The sequence below is a fragment of the Tetrao urogallus genome, assembly GCF_951394365.1.
Source record: "Tetrao urogallus genome assembly, chromosome: 19".
NCBI classification, from domain to species: domain Eukaryota; kingdom Metazoa; phylum Chordata; class Aves; order Galliformes; family Phasianidae; genus Tetrao; species Tetrao urogallus.
The window spans coordinates 2,472,421-2,491,478 of record NC_136832.1 but is presented as its reverse complement, the minus strand read 5'-3'; the positions used below and the strand labels follow the sequence as shown (position 1 = coordinate 2,491,478).

The 19,058-nt window shown below is 46.1% G+C and overlaps 1 protein-coding gene across 2 annotated transcripts in view; it reads right to left on the bottom strand.

Moving 5' to 3' along the window:
- Positions 1-19,058, bottom strand: part of LOC306953785 (voltage-dependent N-type calcium channel subunit alpha-1B-like) — a gene marked incomplete at both ends in the record, with an annotated part of 257,528 nt that overhangs the window by 128,021 nt on the left and 110,449 nt on the right. For both annotated transcript variants that reach the window (XM_079544765.1, XM_079544766.1), the window contains one exon: positions 10,034-10,137. In XM_079544765.1, the coding sequence (XP_079400891.1) occupies positions 10,034-10,137 (104 nt within the window). The remainder of the gene's footprint in view (positions 1-10,033; positions 10,138-19,058) is intronic.

Here is a 19,058-nt window from a genome sequence, read left to right as displayed (position 1 = left end):
CAAGAGAGACAAGGTCAACTCATGAGTAACCATCAAGGTCTATAAAAATATTACACTCCAATGACATCCTTACAATTAATTTATCCATGCCAGTCTTAAGAGAAAAACAGTCACACCAATTGAAAAGGAAAACAAACAAAAACCCTGATCTACATCCTCTGTTCAATTTTCCCATCCGACAGCTGAACTGGAGTACTGTGCAACAGGCTGCCTGGTCTGGGGTTTTGTGGTGTGCACCCAGGCTTGCTGCAAGGTTAATCACATCATTCAACATCTGTAATTCATGCTTTCCCAGTGGAAAGAAGACAGAAAAGCTTCCCACTCAAAAGAGAGAGGTGATACAGCATTGCTGTCATTGCTAGCTCCAATAGTGGTGGTGATTAGCGATTCACGATAATGACATACGTAATTAGCTCCTCATTCAGAACAGTACCACTGAGCTACACATGATCTCATGAAAACTCATCTCTTATGCTGGGAGAAAAGCCTTCCTCTACTGAATCCAAAGCACTGTTCAGAGCAAGCAAAAAGGAGCACAAATCTCAGGAGGACTTCAACAAGAATTCCCTGAAAGGAGTTTCAAAAATCTTCAGAATTTTATGTCTAGAACAACAAAAGAAAGAGTTTAAGAACCAGCTTCATCTCCAGTCCAAGTATTTCAAAGGAATGAGCAAAAATGAGGCACACGGGGGACATGAGCCCCCCAAAACTGCCAGAGAAATTCAAATGGGTGATTTGCTAGCTAAGGAACTAGCCAGGCCTACAGATGTTTGACTGCCTGAGTCACTCAGTGGCCAAAGTGAATTCTCCAAGTGGAGAAAGAAAATTGGCCAAGACCAAAGGCTTAATTTGTGAGCTTTGTTACTTGAACACGGAACGGGGCCCAAGAACAGACTTGTTATTTGACAGCAGCCTGTTAAACAGCCCACATCACTCAGGAGCAGTGAGGGACGGGCTGGAGACAGCTGATGGAATATACCCACTCCTCTGGCTGCTCAACATGCGAGTTGCAGAAGCATCACTGTAGGAGACACAAGCCAGAGGAGCAGCAGTTGCACAGACTCACTTGTTTTGTGCCACTCGAGGACTATCTGGGGGGGAGAGACCATGGAAAGAACCTCAAAAAAAGATTCAGTGCCAATTATCTACCTAACTGCCTGTAAGCCTTCAACAAGAACAATGCTGAACTATAAACTTCCATAGGATGCTACAGTAGGAACCCAGAGATACACTTATAGGACAGCTGACAAATGAACATGCTGGCTGATAAAACTTGTAAGATGGACATGAAACTACCTGCATTTTTTTTTTTTTTTCAGTAAAACCAGATTTCTTGTGCTTCTGCTCACTCAGGGGCTGTATTTTACTCACCAGATCTTCCAGAGCCCTACGATAACCTCCAAGCACAAGGGAAGAGAGAATCTACGTGCAAGCAGAAACTCTTAATGGGGTTTTAAGGGTGGATATCCACTTCCTACCATTTGTTCTGGTTAATCAACTGTGGGACAGAACTTGAGTTAATTTTTAGTTTCTTTCCCAGGTCTTTGTGTTGAAGGGGTTTGCCACCTTTTCCCAATCCAACCAAACCCCTACTTTGGTTCGACAGGACAAGAGGTAACGGCTTAAAGTTGCAGCAGGGGAGGTTTACGTTGGATATTAGGAAAAATTTCTTCTCAGAAAGGGTGGTGAGGTATTGGAACAGGCTGCCTACGGACATGGTGGAATCACCATCTCTGTAAGTTTTCAAGAAAAATTGATATGTTGCACTGAACAGCATGATGTAGTGGTATGGTGGAGGTGGGCTGATGGTTGGATTTGATCTTAGTGGCCTTTTCAACCTTAACCATTCTATGATTTTACTGCTTGGGTGAAGCTCGTTATGACAGCATGGTAGGCAGGTTCCTGCTGAGCCCCTCCTTGTGCTCCTGCCATCCTGCAGTGCTGCAAGGCTCCTGGGATTGAATTTCCTGCCTCACCCACGCAGTCCTGCGAAGCCCCTTGCAGCTTGATTTAGCAGGGCCTGATCTGGTTAAAAACCCCAGCATTTCATTCACTAACCACATCAGCACCCAAGTGTCTACAGAAAAGCAGATTCTCGCTCCAGGGAAATAATTTGTTCTGCAGGTTCATATCTCTGTCTTTTGTCTTTCTGAAGAACAGTAAATCCTTTATAAGTGGAAATCTCTGCTGGATGCGGGGAAAAAAAAAAACCAACACCTTTATGGCTGTAACTGTTTATGCAACAAAGGACACAAAGCCTTGGCTGTGCTAAACATTTATCTCACCTACTGCAAACCTGTACATTGAGAGACAAAGACACAGAGGGAGCCCTGGAAGAAAGGGAGCACATGGAGAGCCAGCAGGAGCAAGATGGACACTGGGGCTGAATTGCTTATGGCAGCACACAGGAGGTCAGGAGTTAGGGGGGACGATGTCGGGGGGAGAAGAGAGCTCAGTGTTCCCTTCAGCGCAATCACTGAGGTGGGTGCCAGTATGTTTAAAATAAAGAGGTGCAGAGTAGAATGGGTAGAACTGAGGTTTCTTAGTGCTGAAGACAATAAAATTGTAAGGACCCTCACACTGTCCCATCAGCTGCATGAAATCCCAAATACACCCCCTGTTACCTGTTTCTATTTCACCTGGGGCTACAACCAATGAAGATGACCTTGGAAAGGTTTTGAGGGGAATGCCTGTCTCCCCCCAGTATACAGACCCACCTGACTGAACTGGTTCATCCATCCTAACATCCCCCACTTAGGGATAAGGACTGGCTCACTCAATCCTGCATGGCCAGAGCTGCTGCTACTTCCTCCTCACTGTTCTTAAGAGGAGGACAAAATATCTTCCCTCAACCAGCTGATAAAGGATGAAAGTATCATGGCGAGATTGATCTCTCAGCATTGAGCTAGGCTTCACAGTCACTTTTATCATTGAACACAGAGGAAAATGCTTCAATTGCAAGCCAGGTATGGGATACATCTTGTATTTCTAGAAAGAAAAGAGCAGAAGTGAAGCCTTCAATACATCTTCCTTCCTTTCATCATTACATGCAGTTTATTCCAATTTCACTTTGATTCCACCTACCCTGATTTGTGTGATTTGAAGTGCTGTGAATGCAAAAGTTAGGCAAACCTGGCCCCAACAAGGCAGCAGTGGGTGTTGAGGGGACGTGGACACATCATTTATCTCATAGTATCAACAGACAGTATCAGCTCAGTGCATGTGCTGGATGAACAAGTGGCTCAAGCCTCCGGCTCAATCAAAGCAGTCCCCAGGCAATACAAATTTTGGTCTCTTAGGTGTCTTTCTTATCTTACAGGCTTTAATTTGCATTGCAGCATAACAAAAGGACAAGTAAACATAGAAACAGAATCATTTAAATCAGAAAAGATCTTTGAGATCATCAAGTGCAAACGTCAACCCCACCTAAAGGAGGCAGCTCTGGGTAATCAAAAAGCAGTTTTGTGCCCCATTTGTGCTTTAGAGTGGAGAAAAGAGGGTTTGTACTCCACAAGAGGATGGTTTGATATGAGGCTTTGAACCTTTCAAAGTGGGGCTTTGCGCTATCCAGTTTGGGGGCTGGACTCTGAAGCGATGCTTTGATACCTCAAAATGGGAGTCTGATTCCCAAAAGAGACTTTGTGACCTACATATCAGGCTTTGCCCCTTGGCATGTAGCTTTGGGCATGGGAAAGGAGGCTCTGAGCACTAAAAGGAGACTTTGGGCCCTCACGAGGGGGGTGGGAGGGGTGGCCATTAAAGGAGATTTGGGGCCCTAAAATGAGGCCTTGGCCCCTAGAATGAGGCTTTGAACACTAAAAAGAAGGGATCTGTCCTGTCAGAGAAGACCATGGACCCCCAAGAGGAGGATTTCTACCCTAAAAATAATGCCTTGGGATCTAAAATAAGACTGAGTCTAAAAAATTACACTGCAGGTGATAAAACGATGGCTTTAGAGTCCAAATATAGGCTCTGGTCCCTGAAAATAAGGGTTTGGTGCTTAATGAAGAAGCTGTGTCCTGTAAAATAGAGTCATAAGTTGTCCTGAGTTGGAACGGACCCCCAAGTGACCAGCAAGATCATCCAGTCCAATCATCAACCCATTTGTCCTGTCATTCTCATCCCTTTTAAACACAGGCAGGAGAAAGAATGAACTATGAGAAAGCAGGCAGTTCCATATCTTTTAAGGATAGCTCTTCCCGTTAATAGTTAACAGCAGCCAAAGTCAGATCGCAGCAGGTAACAGCAGACTTGGAACAAATTTTCAGGGAAAATGAACGATTGTCTCTGTAATGAGATAGAAGGAGGACAGAAGAACACTTTGCCATTATGACAAATTAATCAGCCTCATTCTCCTCCAGCCTCTGCACATCTCGCAGGCTGAAGTTTTACGATCTCAATCTGGCAAAATTCCTCAGGCTGGGAAAACATGTCACGAAACCCAGCAGAGCAAGTCATCAGGACAGCCAGTTCAATGGGGTCCAAATAAGGCTGTGCTTCTTCCCCTCGAGCTGCTCCAGCAGCCACAAGGTCTCAGAAACCCCAGGCACTGCTGTCAGATGTGGAAGCAGATGTCCCCTAGGGAGACCTGAACACAAGACAGTGTTCAACACCACTGCCCCCAGAGCATCATCTCACTGCAGACTGCTCAGAACAGCGGGCAGCGAGGAAGAGTGAAAGCACCATTTACCTGACCCTCATTTCACCTGCAAGGTGCCTGCACGGTCTGTGGCCGTGTCCCTTGCCAGGCTCCTGCTGTTACAAAGATGCTACAAGCATCGAAAACATCCCCCTGCCGTTCTTAGAGCAGGTGGTCTCATACAACACGAGGCCATTGCAGCACATCACGGGTCAGAGCAGGTCTGAAACAACATGAAGGCAATACTTCAGCACGGAAGATGCAAACTGGCAAAGTGTGCCACTCCACACTCTGGTCATGGCAGCCAGATGAGTAAACCTCAGGAAAGATCATTACTCTTTATTGGCCGCTCTGGAAACACCTCAGGCTTCACCATAAATATTTGAGGATGTGACAAGCAGCATTTTTCACACTCACAAGGCACGGACTCACTATTCCAACGCATCATCATCACCAGCAGGCTGCCCTCTCCTGACGGTGCTCCCACCATCTCATCACCCACATCACTCCCCACCGCTGTGGGAAACAGTGCCAGAAAGCACTTAGACTTGAAATAAATCAAATTGTTTCCATCACAGCATCCCATGATAACATTTATCCTCCTTGCATTGTGCAATCCAAAGCGTCGAAACAGTAACAAATGCATCGCCCAGAATCATTCAGCTCATTGCCAGGTAAAATTAATGTCCAATTCAATCCAAGCAGTAGGAAACTCAGTAATCCCTTCAGCCCATATCTGGGCTGAGGGGGGAACAGCATCAGGATGAGAAAAACAGCTTTTCAGTCATTGCAAAGAAAGGGAAACCACTGGGAAGCTAATGGTGCTTATGGAGATGGATGGGAAGAGCCACCAGATGCCTACTGATATCCTGATAGTAAGAAATCAATGCAAAGGCATACAAATGAATGAGCATTGGTCAGGACTCGCCTACTTCAAGGGAGATTTTATTTTCTCCTCACTGGAAACCACAGAGCCACGTGCAGAGTTCAATAAAACAAATTCAGAATCATCACAGAGCATTTTCCAGTTAGCATCAAAGACAGCAAACAAAAAACAACTCTGTGTTTTGGGGAAAAGTAAAAGGTGTCTCAGGTCAAATCTTGCTAGAATCATAGAATCATTCGGGTTGGAAAAGACCTCTAAGATCACCAAGTCCAACCCCAACCCACCCCCACCATGCCCAATGACCTCAGTGCCACATCTCCATGGCTCTGGAACACCTCCAGGGATGGTGATTCCACCACAGCCCCTATGCTCTCCTGGCCTTCCCACAAATCAGCCATAGCATTCATCAAGTGCTGTTCCAGATAAAGTTAACCTCGTTTCTCCTGCTCCATTGATTTCCTCAGGGCAGCTGAGTTTTATCAGTTCATAGAGAGATCAAACAAGCATCAAAGAGTGAAAACGGAAAGCAGGGAGAATTCACAGTGAAAAGTCCCAAGAAGGAACACAAAGCTGTATTACCTCTACAACACTGCAAGCTGGATGCTGTGCCCCTGCTGGAGCCCCACGTCTTTTGTAAGCAAGACAGAAGGATTGCAGGAGTTGTTTGAGCTGCAGTTCACTTGTGATGGTGGTCACTTTATGTGTGACCACAATACACAGGGAAAACTGTACATCCTTCCATGTCCATAGGTTGAGAAAAGCACACTCATACTCATGACCCACAACCTGGCTGGGGGGGGGGGGAAATAGCTACCAACTTCCCAATTTCCCAAGGCAGATATCCATCATAAGGACTGTGGTGGGCAGCCATGACATCCACCTCAACACATCCTGTAAAGGTACAGGAGAACCCAGCACTCCTATTGCGCCATTGGAAAAATAGTGTTCCCAAAATCTGCACCCCATATCCTAGGACCATTGGGGATATCTCAATATCTGGTGGCACAAGGAAAGCCGAGCTGTGCCAGCAGTAGCTGCAGAGCTTTTGTCAGGAACAGGAGAGGAATAGAAGGCAGAGAGCTCCTTTTAGAGAGGGTGCTTAAATATTAGCTGCTGACAAGAGCACCAGCAGGGCTTTGATCAGCATGCTGGAGGAGGACACTCTGTACAGCAGAAAGAGTCTCATTTAATCTGAACGATAACGTCCACATGCTTTTAATTACCTCTTTAGCCATGTACTCAGAGGATTTTGACATCTTATCTGTGGCCTGAGATGTGGGGTTATTTTTATACCAACTTTTTACTAAGACTTACATATTTCCAACCTCCCTGCCACTTCCCTGTCTTTGCATTTATTATAATTCCAGAAGCAGCAACAGAGGGGAAAGGTTGTTTGCTCTTTACTTTAAAACAGGTATCATCTCTCCTGTAACATCTGCATTGCAAATGCTGCCATGTTTTGCTAGCAGAGGAGGCGCAGGATCCCAACCAGGCCAATCTATCTCCACTGCTCAGATAAACCCAGGAGCTAAGCCCACCTTACGAGGTGGTATTTGCCCATTGCTGACCTGGGTTCATAAGCAACTCCAGAAAGGCAGAAAATTCCATTAAGAGTTATAGAAAAATTCTGTACAATCTAGCGTCAGTAGGAAGCTAAATAACTCTGCTGTCATTTCAGCTTATTCATATTGCCATATTTTAGTGTCCACATACCTACCTCAGGAATGTGCCTTCCTTACTATCCAGCACAGAGTACAAATCCATGAGAAAAAATGACTCAAAACCAAGGACAATGAAAAACACTCTGGTAAAAGGCTCTTCTGTGGCTTTCCAAAGTACAGGGGCATAATGAAGATTAACTCTTTAATTCTGATGATGAATACTCATGGTCAGGCACTGGAACAGGCAGCAGAGGGAAGTGGTAAAATCACTGTCCTAGGAGGTATTCAAGAACCATGGAGACGTGGCACTGAGGGACATGGGCATGGTGGCAATGGGTTGATGATCAGACTTGATGATCTTACAGGTCTTTTCCAACCTTAATGATTCTATGAATATGGCAAAAGACTGAAAAATCAACAGTAACAAAGATCTCAAAAGGGCCTGTGAAAGCAGTGATCAAATCTTGGCCCCCTCTTTCCACCCCACTGCTCCCTTTGTAAAGTGCAGAGAGGGAAGAGGGCACAGCACTGCACCATCCAAAGGCTGTGAGGTGCTCAGACCATGAAAATAAGCAGGCAAGAGAGCAAATGCTGAGATCAACTGGACTGTGGACTCTCTGCAGAAGCCTAAACCCTAAATTAAGTTTATTTTACAGAAAGAAAGTGGGACATTGCTGAGGGTCCCCACTGCAGGAGCCACCAGCTGACGCTGTTGCTGTAATGGGGACTGCCTTACGCCCTTGAGGCAAACTCTACCCTGTGAAAGTCAACATGCCTTTACCAACAACCCCTTCTCTCTGTAGCTCTCTTTCAGTGATCAAAACCACGCACAGAGACTTGTGCAAAGAATAACCTCCAGATAAAATGCATATTTTTCTGAAGTACTGTCCGGGGCTTTCTGTTAGTAAATACAACAACAGCCTGTGCCTTCAGAAGGTCTTTCCTTCTCCGGGCCATTCCAGCACACACAGGTTTCTTCATTTCTCAATAGCTGCAAACCCACCAGGAGCCTGCTGAGCAATGTGGTCAACACCTGCGCTGCACGGTTTATTTTCTTCAGTCTCTCCCCAGGAATTATTCTACCCAAGGACATCGAACCACGACACAGAATAAAATTTAGAAGCTTCCCTCTGCGAAGAAAATGTCATTATCCTTATGACTAGCAATAGGAAACTAGACATGCAGAACTGCCTCCTTACTTTTCATCCCCTTTAGAAGATAGACATTTATATAATATTCATATCTTGCCCCAAGCAACAAGAGGCTTTCAGGAGAGCCAGTCCGAGGTCCCCATCTTTCAGTCACCAAACACTCCTGCATCAGATGAAGGAACAGGAGCCTGCAGGCTTCCAGGCTTTCTTTTAAATCACAAGCATCCATTTCAGCCTATATGGGCTGAAAACAGAACAGAAAAGATGAACTACCTAATGAACCACACTCAACCCTGCCTCTGGTTCTTGCTTTAAATCATATGTCAAACACACACAGCCACTAAGCTCTCCTTTGCAGAGAATCTGATATGATAGGATGTCTGAGGAAATGCTTTGATTCAGGGGCTTCCACTGATCATGGCCACTATTGCTGCACCAAGCAATCAATGTGTTGACCACTCAGCCTTCTCCATGACCTCGTCTTATCAGAGAGAGCATATATCCTCATCCTCAAACAGAACTGCCTTGCTGCTCCCTACTCCTCACCTCAGCTCTTGCACTAGGATGAGGATCTCTAACAAAATGTTGAACTTAAGCACAAATCTATTCTTCAGAAAATGATTTTCTTTCTCTAGTAACTTAAAGAGCAAACGTGCAGCACCAAAAGGCATTTATCAGTTAACAACATTAACTCTTTTCTCTCTTCCTCAGCTGCCAAGAGACAGAAATAAATCTGCATCTTTACAGACCTTCGTAATTGAGATCACCTGGATAAGCAAAGAAGAAATTGTGTGCAAAATGAGGTGCCACAGTCTAAGAGCTCACAAATCACTAAGATGAGTCAGATTGTTAAATGCAGATCAAATTTCCACAGACGCTGGGGCGTTCCAGCTAGGCTTCAAACCTGGCAGCCTGATCTCCACAATGGCCCAGACCCAACATTTGTGGCCAGCAAATGCAGAATCCTTGGCTGACCCCTGGAATTTGAGTATCAAGAGACCAGGATGCTCCTAAAATCCAGACACTGGCTTAAACTGCGTGAGTTTATTAAAAAAATTTAAACTGATATCTTTTAATTAGCTTTTGTTTGAGCTTCTTATTTCCCCATGCTGCACCAAATGCAGCGTGAACACTGATTTTCAAGGCAGCACAAGAGTAAGCAGCAGCAGAACAGGCCCAAGTTGGCGTAATTAGAGGAAGATCACTTAACACGTCATGATTCAGAATCATACAACCGTATCATAGAACCATAGAATGGCCCGGGCTGCAAAGGAGCACAGTGCTCATCAGTTCCAACCCCCTGCTATGTGTAGGTCACCAACCAGCAGCCCAGGCTGCCCAGAGCCACATCCAGCCTGGCCTTGAATGCCTGCAGGGATGGGGCATCCACAGCCTCCTTGGGCAACCTGTGCCAGTGCCTCACCACCCTGTGTGAAAAACTTCCTCCTCATATCCAACCAACCTCCCCTCAGTTTATCATCTCAACAAAAGATTTCTTACCAGCTCATCCTGTGACCTACAGCTCTATAGTGTCACAGAAACCAACCACAGCAAGGGAAGGGCAGATGGGGACAGGGTACAGCATGTTAGATCACTCATCTGCTCTTTTTTACCTACATCCTCTCCACAGTGCTAAAACCAATACACTGTTCCTTCTGGTATCCAGGTAGAGACAAAGAAGCTGTTAGTGCCTTACCCTGATAGGACGCCCAGCACCAAGTTGAGCATGAAGAAAGAGCCGATGATGATGAGAGGGATGAAGTAAAGCCAGTTCCAGGTATTTCCTGCAGCATCGTTTGTCTGGAAACCAAGAGAAGAGGAGAGAGACAAATAAATATTAATGAGCCTCAGAAACAAAATACCATAAATTGCAGAGCAGGAGGCACTGGTGATTCCCTTCAGATTTCCATGGGGATGTGTACCACTGATACATCAGTTAGCTGGGGCAACCAGTTGCAATACAACTGCAGGTGATGCAATGAACCACTGCCTGCACCACAGTTTACTCTCAGCTCCAGCACAAGGCGTAACTCTAACTCTAACCCTGGAAGGCGCCAAAATCGATCGCTGCAAATTTTAGCACCCTATCTTTGTGTACCTTCTACAGCATCCTCGTCCTTACCCACCACTCTGTGTTCCCTCACGCCGAGCATCAGTGCAGTATCTCCATCTGGAGCACGGGAAGGAACCACAGCCTTCCACTAAACCAGGCTGCATGGCACTGTGCCCAGGGTCTGCACACATGGAGCAAAAGACAAGAGGTCTGCAAGAAAATGAGGCATCTTCAGAGCGACTGCAATGCCACAGCTGCTTGCTCAGCACCTTGGAATTGTCATCAAAGCTCTGTCTGAAGCTCCCTGAGTAAGCAGCAGCCCAGATTAGAGGGAGGGAAGGGTGGTTGGGTTTGTGACAGTTTCTGCATTCACCAAGCACAAGGGAGCTCTTTAAGGAGCTGCTGAAAAGTAAAATGCCACACAGCATACTGAGAAAAAAATGCAAATTCTGCTCTCATGAGTGAAAAATGCAGCAATCTGAGAATGTCAGGTGGAAGGGAGGGAGAAGGGGGAGAAATACAGAGACCCAACTACATTTCTGCTCCTCCTGCCTCCTCCTGCAGTGGGCACAGAATAGCATGACCTACCCATCCAACCAGATTAGATGCAGGCAGGACTATTCCAGCTGTGTGTGCTCAATTCCATCTCAAAGTCTTTGCATAAATAGAGGGCACCCATGGCACGGGTGACCAAAGTCATCACATTTCGTGCAGGTAATAACGCTCATAACACTGATGCAAATCAATACCTTTGAGCTGTTTCTAATACAGTGCACAAATCCTTCCTCAAGGAATCTTTTCCAGGTCAAATGAATGACAAGCCTTTCTCCAAACAGCTAACATCTTCAGAAATACCCATCTGAGTGGGTCACCCAAGAGGAGCAGGGACTAACGAACTCAGCCACCTACCAGCCCTGCCAAAGGCAAAACCACTGTAAGACAGATAAACGAAGAGAAAACAGGCTGGGAAATCGAGAGCAGAAAGGCAGGAAAACTCTGTTCATCCTGTTATCTCCTTACAGGGATTTTGATGCCTTTTCCAATAGCTGTCATCACAGCCCAGCTTCCATTCTCATTTTGCTGACTGTGGTGGCAGCCCTCATGTCACCCATTGCACAGCAAGGCTGGGAGCTGCCATCGGCCAGACAAAGGGGGCTGAAACCCAAAAGGAAGAGCTGGAAGAGGGGAACAGATGGAAGAAGAGAAACCACATAAACATGCAAAGAGAGTGCAGCAGGTTCATTGCTGCCAAATGATCGTTTATCATTTATTTATTCATTTGAAGCCCAAACTTGGCGACAGATCCACAATTCTATGCCACGATCAAAGCCTTTAAAATGAAATGTGCTGAAATACAGCTAATTAACTACCCTGCTCCGAGCTCTTGCTAGACTGCCTGATGCTCAGGGTAGGGCAGAGCCTTGCTCTGTCACTTCTCTCTCATGGAGTGATCCAGAACAACCCAGAGGACAAAACATCAGCAAAAAGGTGAGCAGAAATCTCCTCCCATGAAAGCAGAGCCTTCACAGACACGCAGTGTCTTTCTCAGTGCTGCTGAACACTCTTGAACCCAAGCAGAGTTTACGGCAGCAGCTCTGCCACAGTGAGATGCTTCAGTGAATGAAACCTGGGAGCTGACAGGAAAGCCACGCTTTTCTCCTCCAGGAAAAATCCTGCAGGCACCTCCCTGCAAACAGCAGCTGGAGCTTAGGCTGTGACCCAGCTCCAGACTTGCTCAGTAAGTAGAATGAGCCAAAAGACAAAATCAATTTTAATGTTCCAGCTGACATATTTTGCCAGAGTAATGCCTGGCTGACTGTTAGTGCCACTTGATCCTAACTGCAGGCCTAACCCAACAGGGAAGAAGTAGAAACAAAATACATGTAACGATGTACCACAATTACATCGGGATAAAGCACCGGCTTGCAAGAGGCTCCCTTGCTGCTCACCCCCTGCTTTCGCCAGCAGCACCTCAATAGTGCCCAAAGCAAAGTGAAGCCTTGCTGCAGGAGTGCCCCAGGCACAGGCATGAATGGCTCATGTCCATTAAGCTTGGCAGCATCCAATTCCTGAAGGAGACGTGCTGCACAGCGGGAAACTGAGGCACAGGAAGGCTAAGGGACAGTGTAGGGTCGTGGCAGAAACAGGGAGGCAGAGATCTGTTCCTCAGGCACCTGAAGCCTGTAAAAACAGTCCAGCAACTCAAGTGCTTTTCCCAAAATTCACAGCAGCCACAGCTTCCTGTGCCCAACCTCTGCTCATCTGCAAGCTGCTTCTCACCCACCATGAGCAGCCTTATGCATCCTTACAGGTGTTTCCCACCTTTCACCTCTCTGTTTTCTACAAGCCTGGCCTAAACCCACCCCTGCAATTCTCTAAGCTCCTCCATGTGACTTTGCTGCATTGGCCACCCCAGAGCCCAAAGCTCAGCTGGAGAGCCCAGGTCACAGCTGGGTGCCAAAGGACAACCTTGGCGTTAATCTGGGAGCCTTCTTCTCCCTGTCATGCAGCAGCAAGCAGACTGACAGCATCCTCAAGCAGCCACCCCACGGCCACCTCTCAGCAAAGATCAGTGGATGAACGCTGTCATCTGTAACAAATGCAGGAGCTAAAAGATTTCTGTCAAGCAGGGAGATTAATGCCCTGAGCTCTCAATAAAGCCAAGAGAACAGAGCGTACTCCAGCCAAGCACGAGGTGCTTCCTTCAGCCAGGCCTCATGCAACCTGTCTGACAGCAGGGGAAGGCCAGCACTAATACAGACAGTTGGGCCACTGCCTCTTTATGCTAACAAGATGGCAGCTGTGTCTAACTATTAATTCATTTAAGGGTATGATTTGAAATAAACACTATTGCTTGCAATGGGCTGTTGAGAGCAGAAATGCACTTCTATTACCTTTCACCTTCCTTTATGCAGTCCTGGCCACAACCCTGCCTCCCAGGACACACACACAGAGGCAAAACCCCAAGATGAGTTTTTCATGTCTCTGGAGCTCCTTGCCATTGCAGCAGCTCTACCCCAGCCAGCCCCATCCCATCCCCATGCACAGGGATTTCCCCAGCCAACAAATGCCAGCAGAGCCTTGCTCAGCCATCACTTTCCCACCCCATCCCATCAGTTAGTGCTCTGGGGACCCTAATTCTGGCTCCGTGCTCCCCATGTTACAGGCTGCCTAAGGAGGTGGTGGAGTCTCCATCCTTGGAGGTGTTCAAGAAAAGAGCAGATGTGGCACTGAGGAACATGGTTTAGTAAGCATGGTGGGGATGAGGTGATGGTTGGACTAGATTACCTTTGTAATACCTTCCAACCTTAATGATTCTATGATTTTATGGCTGGGGCATCACCAAGGACTCACAGCCCTCCAGCCTAACTCTGACTTCAGACAGGGCTGATCAAAGGGAATAAATGCTGAATTTGGTAGGAGGAGAAGCCCTCCATAGCACTTTCTCGCCAGTAATGCTCCCACCAGAATTGGGAAAACTGTCACAGCCCCTGCAGAAAGAGACCCAAAGCACCAAGGAAGGGAAGCCTGTGCTCTTCCTTTAGGATTGCTTAGAGTCCTAGAATCATTAAGGTTGGAAAAGACCTCTAAGAGCATGAAGTCCAACCATCAACTTATCCCCACCAGTACCTCATCTCCACTGATCTGGAACGCCTCAGGGACAGAGACTCCACCACTCCCCAGGCAACCTGTGCCAGTTTCTCACCACTCTTCTGAAGAAGAAATGAACCTTCCCTGGAGCAACTTAAGGCCATTGCCTCTCATCCTATCACTATTAACTGGGAGCAGAGGTCGAACCCACCTCACCACAACCTCCTTTCAGGCAGTTGGAGAGAGCAATAATGTCTTCCCTGAGCCTCCTCTTATCCAGACTGACCCATCCCAGTTCCTTCAGTTGTTCCTCATAAGCTTGTGATCCAGACCTTTCACTGTCCTTCTTTGGGCATGCTCCAGAGTTTGCATCAGTGATGGGTTCCTGGTTCTGGAATCCCAACACGATGAACAAACATGACGTGAAATCTGGTTTACACGCAGCCTTGGGAACAGGGGAGCTCCTGCCTCTGTTCAGCAGATGGCAAACCTGAGGCTTCAGGAGATTTACAGACAGAAAATTAGAGCAAGTCAAACAAAGAACAATCCCCCAAATCTCCCTAAGCAGACAGCACAGCTGCCCACACATTCCCACACTCCTCCAGCTACATTACAGAACACATCTATATTCTGAAACACAGGACTTAAATCTGTTATTTCACGTAGGAGAAAACTGGGGGATTCCCACACATCTGGGCATGTGCTACATCTACCGAGAGCCAGCAAAGTGAACATGAAGCCAAAGTCTGGGTGAATCTAAGAGCTGAGGGATGTGCAGTCTGGAGCTGGTGCAAGCAAAAGAGCTGACACCACCCTGCACTGCCCACAGCCCTTTTAAATACCAGTAGAAGAGGAAAATATCTGCCTTTTCTAAACAAGGACCCATTCTGCTACTTACACCTCTCTTTTCTCAGCCATTTTAGAAAGGAACTACAACCTGGAGGCAATTTTCTCATCTCTCCAAGGAAGACAATCTTTGTCCATCTCTCAGCATATTCTGTTGATGTGAAAGACAAGCAATTAATGGACCAGCATAGGAACCTTTGGAAAAGTTTCCAAAGCAGGGCTCAATAAAGAAGAGATCTAATTTGACAGATACAGCCCAAGCTGAAACAGACCTCAGCTCCCTACAATGATTTTAATCAAAATGTGAAGTACGTCTAGAGTTCATTTACTTCAATTCAACCAATGGCAGACCGTGGCTTATTTGGGGCAATTAAAGCGCAATCTTCCTTTGGATAAGTGCTTTTGCTTTGGGGGAAACTGTCAGCTGTCTTTGAGAGATGAACTTTATTTACCTTTCATCTGATTTCTCACAATTCTCTCCTTCCCTGTTAATTAGCAACACCATTTCTGGTTGATTCATTTCTGCCTGTTTCCCCTTTTAGGATTAGGCAAACACGGAAATTACCAGGGACAAAGCAAAACCACAGCAATGAAAAGCACTCACAACAAGCTCAAGGAGCCCTGCTTTGTCCAGCACGTTTTCTACAGGCACCAAATTCCTCCTGCTGAGCTCTTTTTATCAGAGAAAGACCTTGCACAAGACACTATAAGGGCAGCAAACACAAATTTGCTGAGAAGGCCATTCTCAGCTCAGCTTGTGGAATTAGTGACTGATCTACTCACACAATCATCACAGACTCAAATGAAGTTTAATCCAGGCATTTCCCTGGGATGCTGCACAGCCCATGTTGTATCCCAAAGCACTGATCTTCCATTACAGAAAGTAACAAGTTCTCTCACAGATGGGCAATAGTTATATAAGCTTCATACGAACTTAATAGGTCCAAGCTCAAATCTACCTGCCATCTAAAGTCCTTAAAGGCACATTAATGGGCAAGCATAAGCTTTGCCCACCCAGTGCAAGAAGGTCTGCATCCAAGTCTAGATTCTGTTCTGCTGAAATTCCTACAGAAAACACATCTGCCCCAAATCCACCCTAAAACATCATCTCAAACCTAAAGCCTAGCAGCACATCTGGTACTGTATTCCATCTTTTGTTTTCAACAAAGACGATTACAAAATGGGTCTGAAAAGATTCGTACAAACCTTTTACAATACTGCAACTCTCAGAAATAAGAGAGTTGCCAGAAACATCAGCACATCCTGCATGGGGAAGCCTATCCTTGGGTTTACAGCATGTGAAGTAGAGTCACAGGCAGGCGAAAGGAGAGCTGCTCGCAGATTTCCCAGTAGATCACTATGAGAACCAGTGAGGTAAGTCCTCTCTCTCAAGTCCTGACCCCACATTCTGGTTTTTCATATGAAATATTAGAATCTGCAAGATAGGTGCGTTCAGTTTTTTTTTTTTTTTTTTTAAGATATTTTTTCCTTTTTTTTTTGTCAGTCACAGCTTAAATAAAAACCTTGGCACAAAGTCAGTCCAATAACTTTGGTTACTGACTTTCAGATGTTACAGTCCATTTGCAGAGAGCATCTGGTGTTGAGCTCTGCAGGAACACGACAGCCAGGGAGGGGGAACTGCTGGCGATTGACCCTTCCAAGCAAAATTAAATTGGCACAGAGATGCACGTCCGATTGATGCTCAGGGGTTGTACGACCCACAGGAAGCAGATGACAGAGCACCTGCCTGGTGTGCTCGTCTGTGTGAAGGAGAAAAGCAGGATGGGTTGGTTAATGGCATTAGTGGTCAGCCCAAATCGCACTCCTGCATGCACTGAGGCAGAGTTGGACTGGGAGTCAGAGGGTCCCCTTGAGCATCCTTCCATTTGGGAACAGTGGGTTTAGGTCCATTCAGGTGCTCTAGGGTCCAGGAGTGATTCAAATGGAAGAGCCCCAGTCCAGCAAGACGCAGGGAAATTTGGAGCCACACACCAGCACCAACTGCATCTCGTCATTTTGTCTGCTTACACATGTTCTAAGGCTAACTCCTGAGCTGGAGGTCTCACACATGTCCTGGGAAGGACAAGATCTCAGGAATCCCAGAGGCCCACCCAAGGTCCAACTAACAGCAAATGATCGGACAATCTCCTCCTTCATACATCATATTTGTGCCTTCTGTATCTTCATGGTAATTCCCAAATGGATTGTGGACTTTGCGGCAGAGTACCTTCTGGAGGCTCTTTGGGATGTGACAGCACTTGTCCTGGGGCCCAGCAGTTGAAAGAAAATCATTCTGAGACCCTGCTGAGAGCCCTTCCACACAGCTTTTTACATTGGCTAAAAGCAACCAAATCCTGAACGCAACTTCTGCTCAAATGAGCTGTCTGGGAAGAGGTTCTCTCCACCCCTGGCCCATTTATACCCAAATCAATGCTTCTGAGAAGATCCTCTCTCATCGCAGAAGACCTCTGAGTTACTGCACTCCAACATTTTACCTTCAGGATATGAGTCAGCCTGCTTCACCACTGTTAGAAAATAACAATCCACCTTGTTCAAAGCCTACTGCTACTGCCTGGATCCACCCTGTGACCAAGCAGGCATCAGAAAAAAAATAACCACAAATCTTTTGAGTCTCATAACACTAAAATCTGTGGTGTTCTGAAACAACGATAATCCCTCTGCCCCCAAAAGGAGCATCCGACACCTCGGTCACTGGATAGTTAGAGGAGCAGAACACAGTTATTCACCACTGGGATCAACTCAAAAAGCAAAAGACGACTCTTGGTAAAATCCTTGATGCTGGCAGCATTTAAATTGTCCTAGGATATTGCTAGCTGTGGATGAGCGTGTTCTAAGTACGGTTGTTGCACACAGTAATAATGTTAATTCAACCAAATTAAAATAGAAGCCCAAATCCTTCCCCTGGTTTCTTCCCTCTTCCAGCCTTATGCTTTCCAAAGAAGCACAGAACTAAGACAGAAAAAAAGCAAAAACGCTGATGTTTTACGCCTTGATCTGCAGGCTTACGGCTCCAACAAATCAATACATAAATATGCTAACAGGACTTCTCAATAAAAAATTCATTCTGTCCCCTGATAGCGTGGACTCACTCAGCTGCTTTATTCATGAGCGTGCCCAGCGCCGTGAAAACTCTCATTCACTGTCAGAAATTACAAGCAGGCCAAGGGACTCTACCTATTTATTTTTGCTAATCTCTCCTCTTTTTTATTTTAAACAGCTTGGAACTTGAATTATGAATGTAAACTAGGTCTAAGCAACTCCTGTAGGAAACAGGAAATGTTTGTTCATTCTAAGGAAGGTCAGATCTATGATGGAGTAACCAGGAGAAAGCATTACCCAAGGATCATGCATCCAGTTAGCCTGGGAACCACAGTGGGCATTTACAGCACAGACCTCATCAGGGACAAGCATTTTACACACATGAGCACCTTCTACATGGCCACAGAGCAAGTCAGCAGCACAATGATGAACAGAGCCCATCACGGCCAAGGATCTAACCAGAGACACCTCAAAGCAGCTCACAGGCTACTTGCAAACTCAACTCTCCCTGCAACTTCTGTTTGGCCATGGGTAACAGGAAACCATTGCTGGTGACCCATGGCCCAACCTATGGCCTACCCAGCAGCACCACGTGGCATTTGCACCAAGCCAGACCGCCCCTTCTATTTCAAAGCCCTCAAAAGCAACGTCTAACAAATAGAAACCTTCCCTACGTGCATTTAATATTCATCATTTAAATGCCAAATCACAAGTAAAGCCAAGTACTTCAGATAATTTCAACTAAGCATAATTCAGAGATGCTAATGGGCAGCCAATTCATCCAGCACAAGTCCAGTTTAATCTATTATTAAAACCAGTACCGCAGTGGCCATTGTTGCCTTTGAGTTTCTTTTCTCTGAGCACACAACCAAGACCTGCTTTCTGGGAAGGGACAGACCTTACATTGCCAAGTGCCCCCAGAAGGTCAGCTCAGAGGCTATGGAGAGTTTGAGGAAGGGCTGCTCCTTGGAAAACAAGTGCTGCTCTTGAGTTTGAAGTTCTTGGAAAGTAAGAGCGCTTTGTATTTCAGTCATTGCTCAGAAAGACTCATGCCTAAGTCATGTTACACTTAGAATTAAATCCAGGCCTTCCTTGAGCTTTTTTCTTCTACTGCATAGCCAACCAAACCAACCATCAAGGCTTAAGGAACACGCTGTCTTTCGTAGAGTTA